This window comes from Echinops telfairi, unplaced genomic scaffold, assembly GCF_000313985.2.
Source record: "Echinops telfairi isolate 266 unplaced genomic scaffold, ASM31398v2 ScPeMD7_7469;HRSCAF=8507_0, whole genome shotgun sequence".
Lineage (NCBI taxonomy): Eukaryota > Metazoa > Chordata > Mammalia > Afrosoricida > Tenrecidae > Echinops > Echinops telfairi.
This window is the reverse complement of record NW_022111372.1, coordinates 83779947-83786824: the sequence shown is the minus strand read 5'-3', so window position 1 is coordinate 83786824 and position 6878 is coordinate 83779947. Positions and strand designations below refer to the sequence as shown.

General features: G+C 52.7%; 1 protein-coding gene across 1 annotated transcript in view; it reads left to right on the top strand.

Annotated features, from left to right (window-relative positions):
- The window catches only part of ARHGEF37 (Rho guanine nucleotide exchange factor 37), a 53339-nt gene that overhangs the window by 23792 nt on the left and 22669 nt on the right, over positions 1-6878 (top strand). Inside the window, exons 6-7 of the mRNA XM_045284714.1 lie at positions 5204-5403; positions 6735-6745. Of these exons, the coding sequence (XP_045140649.1) occupies positions 5204-5403; positions 6735-6745 (211 nt within the window). The remainder of the gene's footprint in view (positions 1-5203; positions 5404-6734; positions 6746-6878) is intronic.

Below are 6878 nucleotides of genomic sequence, written 5' to 3'. Positions count from 1 at the left end.
CGCCTAAGGGCTTGAAGAGACTGAGACTTAACAGGGGCACGGGAGGGCAGAGGGGACCGTCACCGAAGCATGCCTGGCAGCGGTCAGCGCATCACCAACGTGGTCACGCAAAGTGGGTGATTCGGGTAACCTGTCGCCACACAGCCAATTTGTGAGAGAGGGGAGAGTGAGAATATTTGTTAAGGACTAGTATCCCAGAGGGGAGCCCTGGGACCTAGTGGATTGTGCATTGGGCTGCTAGCTGCAAGGCCAGAGGTTCAAAACCACCAGCCCCTCTGCAGGAGGAAGATGAGCTTTCTACTTTGGTAGAGATTTAGTCTCTCAAACCCACAGGGGCACCAGGGGTTCTACTGGGCCCTACTGGGTTGCTGTGAGTCAGCCTCGGCTCAGCGGCAGTGACCTGAGTACCCAGGAAGACAGCCTGGACCATATCATCACAATCTGCTTCTTTGAGCAACAGGTTAAGGTTTTAGTCAGGGCTTGGGCCAGGGGTCTTCTGGAGCGGTCTGGCCAGGAGGTAGGCTGTCTGGTTCTCAGAAAGCTTTTTGCTTGGAGGGGCGTGTCTGCAGTCCAAGTGCAGATGTTGTGAGCGGAGTTTCTGCCATTCGGATGGAGGAGGAGAGCAAAGGTGTGCTAGTCCATCGTGAGTTCTAACAGAATCCAGATTAGAACCAAAGGGGAGCAGAGCACAGGACGCTTCAGCCAAGCGCTGCACATCCCTGTTCCGGCTCCAGGTACAGTTGGCCCAGCCCTGTCTTTCCCATGGAGATTCTTTTAACCTCACTGCTAAATGGAAACAGCAGGGGGTTGCTGGTTCATCCTGAATTCCAGCAGGATGGCAAGATTGAAGCAGAAGGCAGGCAAAGTAGGGGAGATACAGGGCAGCAGCAGGTGAGGCTACAGAAGGTGAAACAGCACCGAGAGTGGACACATCTGTTAAAAGAGTTTCCAAGAGAGGTTCAGGGCCTACCGGCAAGGCAGTGAGAGCATGACTCTTGTCTGTAAGCCCCCCTGTAAGGTGATCTCCATCAAGGACACCCCTGGGCAAGCCCCTAAGGGAGGCTGCCCCTTCGGGCTGGCTGGAGAGGGGTGGATCCGGGTCATGTGCTTTCTAATGCACTCTGCCTTAGGGCGAGACTGTTCCAACCCTTGGTTCCAGTGGAAGGCGTCAAATCCCTTTGGGGACTGTGCAGATGGATTTGGGGCATTCATTGTCCCCCATTGCCCTCTGCGAACACGTTGCTCAGAATTTAGGCTCTACAACATTTGGCGATCCTCTTCCTGTTTACCCTCCTCTTCTTCCTTCCTCCCTTCCTTCCATTTGCCTATCACACCACCTCCTTTCCTCCAAGCCCCCTTTAAAAAGGACCTGTGGCCTAACCTAGAGGGCCCCTGGTGGCATCGTGGGCTGCGATCCGTATGGTTGGCAGTTCAAAACCACAAGCAGCTCAGCGAGAGAAAGACTGGGCTTTCTCAGTCTTTCTGGGTCAGCATGGACTCAATGGCGGTGAGTTTGGGTTTTCTGGTTGGTCCTAACCTAGTGCCCAGTCCTGCCTCCGAAGAGGCACCCCCACTTCTCCTCCGTGTCAGCCCTTGATGGACCATACAACATTGGGCTTTGGCAAGGTCACTAAACCCATTTCGACAGGAGTCAGGCAGTGCCAGAAATGAGGGGAGCGTGGTGGCCCCTGTGGGACATAGGGGAGTGGTGGGGTCTGTGGAAAATGGGGAGCGCCGATCTTGCAGAAAGAGCTTTGCAGCAGTCCACCTTCAGATAAATGTCTCTGCATCAGGTAGCTTTTCTGCATAGCAGGCCACTCCGGAACATAGTAATTTTAAACCAAGCATTTCTTTTGTGACCTTCCCCCCCCCCCCCCAGTGTTCTCTCACGTGCCTGAGATCAATGGCGGATCTGCTTTGCTGATTTCAGCTTGGATCTCAGGTGTCTGGGACACAAAGCTGACTCAGCCCTGGTCACATGGCATCTCATTTTCCATCCGGAGCGCTTGTCACGGGGTGGTCACAGGAAACACTTCTTATCAGCAGGGCTTTTGAGCTCCTCCCGTCCTGGCTTCCTTGTGTTTGTGATCACAGGTTGCTTTCCGAAAGCTGGCTAACTGGGGGGTTGGATAAAAGATACCAGTCAATTAGATTCTGTGGTTCCAAAATCCATGCTGCTACTGAGGGGTGCCGGTTCCCTTTATCCCACTCCTTAAACAGTGCTGCCCCTGGGGGCCAAGGATCCCGTCTAGCAGCACCAGGCTGAGGGCCTCACAGTCCTGGCGGTGGAGGCGGCATCAGGGGTGTCTGAAGGCACCTGCAGTTCCCAAAGGAGGGCTTAGGTGGCAGTGTTTGGAGAAGGCAATACCTGCTTCATCTGCTCTTTTTGTTTGTTTTAAATACAAAAGCAAAACATGCTCACTGTAAAGAGAGACAGAGCGCGAAGACCCAAATACTACATTGTGTCTAAAAGTCTCACTCCCTGGTTTCTCATGGCCCATCTCTCTCCCAGTAGGTAACATTTTCCTTCCAGATCTTTCTTCCGTGTGTTTACAGACAGAGAGAGCAGAGGAGCTTGGGTACTAATTTTTCAAGGGAAGCCCTTGAGTGGTGAACAGAAATTAATGCGCTCCGCTGCTCACCAAGAGGTTGGCAGTTCAAGTTCGTGCTCAGGCACTCCGAAGAGCTACCTGGAGGTCTGCTTGAAAACCCTGCGGAGGAGCCTGGGTAGACTCTGGTCCACGCGGAGGCACCATGAGCGGGAGTCCATTGATGGCCGCTGGCTGTCGATGCCTATGTCTAGGGGCTTTGCTTCTGAGCAGCGTGTGCAGAAGAGAAGGGATGACAGCGAGAGCCCGACTCCCACTGGCAGAGCCCCTTTGGATGGAGCCTTGGCTGACTTCCAGCTGACCGTTGACCAGAGAGCGAGCAGCCTCGCCCTCAGGCAGAGTGCCCTGGAAAGTGATTACCTCCATTCCCTCCGGCCAGCCCAGGGAGGGCAGTCAGCCTCAGGGGCTTACCCGAGTGTGTCCTGGATGGGGATCAATTTGCTGGGTGGGAGGTGTGTTAGGGGTGCAGTAGTCATGAGCCCTGTCCTATGAGCCATGCCCTGATTGCCTTGTTCTAATATGTACGTGTTCCCACCGTGGTCCCACTGCCGTTCTGTGGTCCCACCTGTAACTGTGCTGCACTGATCTCCACCAGTCAGGACTGTGTGACAGTGTGCTGTGTGCACACACCTGCTTTCAGTAGTGGCATTATGACCTCATGATACTGGTTTTCCTCATCCACTTGATGCATCTTGGTCTCAGTCTTGTCTTTGTCCTGTTAAAACTTAGTAAATTCTTTCCTTCAGTTATATTTGGGATTTGGGGGACTCTTTTATACCCTAAAATTATAATGTATGCTGTTCTAGAACTTGCTTTTTCACTTAAACAGGGTCGTGAACTTCCTATCGGTGGAATCTTATGGCACATAGCCTTGTCAAACTGACTGCTTCCCTTTGGTGACAAGGGGTTCAAGCTCCTCCACTGCCTTTCTTATGGCTCCACTTTGTACGATCATGAAAAGCTGCCGAATAGGCTCTACTGTGATCCTTGCTATTGGGCTGCTAGCTGCAAGGTCAGCAGTTTGAAACCAGCAACTGGTCCGCAGGAGAGGGGGCTGTCTACTCCAGTGAAGAGTGACAGTTCCGTTCTGTTCTATAGGGTCAGTACGAGTCAGATTCGGTTCAATGGCAGTGCGTAGCTGTATTAGTCTAGGTACAAAGAAAATGTGCATCACGAAAACATCCCAACCCAATGCTGCCCAAGCCCACAAGTCCAATATTAACCCATTAACCCAACACCAGTCCACAAAGTCCTCCACCTCACAAAACAGAGGCAATGATGCCGACTGCAGGAGGAAAGCTGAGTCAGTGAACGTGTAAGCATCTCAGCACTGGCAGGGGTCTCCACATGGCTGCTCCAGCACCCAGGGCAGCATCGGGATAGATCCATGCGGCTTCTCCTTGGGGATGTCTTGTAGGAAGTCAATCTTGCAAGCTGAAGCAGGGAACTGCTAAGGCAGCTGCACCCGGTGCAACCATCACAAAACAAGAGACCTGAGAACTAGAAAGGCGAGGCTCACCACCCATTTATTCCTCCGCCTTTCAATTAGCCCCACATGTGATTATCGGCCAGGCTGGCACAATTAACTAACTCAGTAGCCCTGGCTCAGGTGAGCTGCTATTTCTGCAGATGATTTCTGAGTGGAATTGATGGAGCCCAGAGTGTGTACATTTCACACATCCCAAACGGTTCTCCAAAAAGATCTATTCTGTTGATTCTCCTATAAACGGGCCAGTTTCCTCAAGGGCGTACAACTCTGGGGGCTTTTCTCAAACGTGGTTGCAAGTTTTTTGAGTTACGTCGGCTCCCTGAAAGGACAAATATTTGGTCCAAATGCTTAGAGCTATACTGCCAGCTGCTGCCCTTTGTCTGTGGTGCCTCCTGGGAATGTGGACGACGGCCAGCTTCTTAGTCCCTGGCCTTCTCATTTGTGATGTGGGTTGTCCTCAGTTGCCTCTTCCTCTTGGACGGTAAGCCCAGAGGGCAGAGTTTCCCCTCTACCTGCCAAGGGTTCCCAGCTCCGTGAACATCCCAGAGGGTCAGTGCACGTATGTCCTTCCAGGCAGTCCCAGTGCTCTGGTTGGACCCAAACCACCAGGGTTTCCAGTAGTAGCCAAGCACGGTGGTTGATACTGCCTGAGTCACCATCTGACATTTAGACCTTCTGACTGTGGATGACATAATCGAGGATGCCTTACCACACCCAAACCAGACTCGCTGCCATCGACCCATTTCGACATTTATTTGGTGGGACTGGCACCGCAATTCAATTTCTCAAATGCAAGGATTGCAGGACTCACGGCCATCAAGTTGATTCTGACTCATAGGACCCCGTAGGACAGCGTGAAACTGCCCCTGTGCGCTTCCAAGACGGTCTCTTCACGGGAGTAGCACACCCGTCTTTTTCACGAGGAGTGCTGCTGAGTTTGAACTGCTGACCTTGTAGGATAGCAGCCCGATGTGTAATCACTATGATGCCAGGACTCCTTCCAGGGATCACACAGGGTGTTAAACAGCAGGGCTGGGAAGAGAGTCCAGGCCCCTTGTAGCTCCAAGGATGGGCTTCCTCTGACTAACACCAGCTTCTCCTTCAGGCCGCAAGCCGGACCTTCCGGGCTCAGCTTCTTGCTGGTAAGCCCTCTGCAGAGGGTGACCAAATACCCTCTGCTGCTGCAGAAAGTTCTGGAAAACACGCCCCCAGACGCCCAGGCCCGCTCTGTCCTCCAGAGAGCGACGTCCGCCCTGCAGCAAGTCAACACCAACATCAACGAGTACAAGATGCGCAAGGACGTGGGTAAGCGCGTGGACATCGAAGGTGATACCCCCTCCACTCACAGAAAGCTCGTGTCCAGCTGGTTTCATCAGGAACGGGAATGTAGACCCGCTGCCATTGCTTGGGTTGTTGCCCACTCCTGACCACCCTGTATAGGGTTTCCGAGGCTGTCAGTCTTTATGGGAGCAGGCAGCCTCACTTTCTCCTATGGTGCGGCTGGTGGGTTTGAACTGCAGACTTTGTAGATAGCAGCCCAACACTTTCCCGGCAACACCCCCTGAGCATGTAGTGGCTTGTATAATCACAAGCCTGCAGATAATGTGGGCTTTTCTTAGGGATGAATCAGGTGCTGACTCCACTTCCCTCGGCTTCTCTGGGATCTCATCGTCTGTGTGGGTCCGCTTTGACTTCCGGCTGACTTCTCTCATCCTAGTAAATCACTGTTTTGGTTCTAAGACACATCTTTACCCCACACCCACTCCCCTTAGTCATCAAAACTTCATCTGAGCTTCATCATGATAGGATACATGCTTGAGTCATCTCCTCACCCGCACCAATCACCATGGTTAGGAACATGCCCTGCAGGTGCTGACGGGCTTAGGCCTGGGTTTGGGGCCCTACCCAGAACCCGTCACTGTGGCCAGGCAGGGGAGTGTATTCATTGGCTTGGCTCCTATCAGTCAGCACCCTTCCTGTGAGCCAAGTGAGATCCAGCCCATCCAAGCCACAAGGCTGTTGCACCAGGGAAGGGAAATGAAATGGATGATGGGGGGGAGTGGGGGGGGGTTCAGGGGCCATAGAATCAACTCTGACCCACAGACACCCTGTGCACAACAGAACAAACACTGCCTGGTCCTGCACCAGCTTCACAATTGCTCCTTTGTCTGAGCCCATTGTGTCAGTCCATCTCCGTGAGGGACTTCCTGTTTTCTGCTGCTCCTGTACTTTACCAAGCATGCTGTCCTTCTCCAGGGACTAATCGTTCCTGACAGCATGTCCAAAGTACAAGAGATGAAGTCTTGTTTTCCTTGCCTCCAAGGAGCGCTGTGGTCTTACTTCTTTCAAGAGACTTGTTTGTCCTTTTAGCAGTCCATGGTGCTTTCAATATTCTTCTCCAGCACCACAATTCAAGGACATCGATTCTTCTTCACTCTTCCTGATTCACTGTCCAACCATCACATGCATATGAGGCGATTGAAAATACCATAGCTTAGACCTCAAAGCAACATTCTTGCATTTCAACACTTCAAAGAGGTCTCGCCACCACTTGTCTGTCAATTTGTCATACAGCGGTGGCTCGTGTGTGGCTGTGCTGCCGGGGGCTCTGTCACTGGTGTTTCCAATGCCGGCAGGGTCCCCCAGGGTGAGCAGGTCTCAGCGGAGCTTCCAGACTGAGAACAGACAGGGAAGAAGGGCTGGCTCTCACTTTGGAGGAGAAGCCACTGAAAACCTTGACAACATGACAGCAGCAAGGGGCTCAAAGAGGAACAATCCTG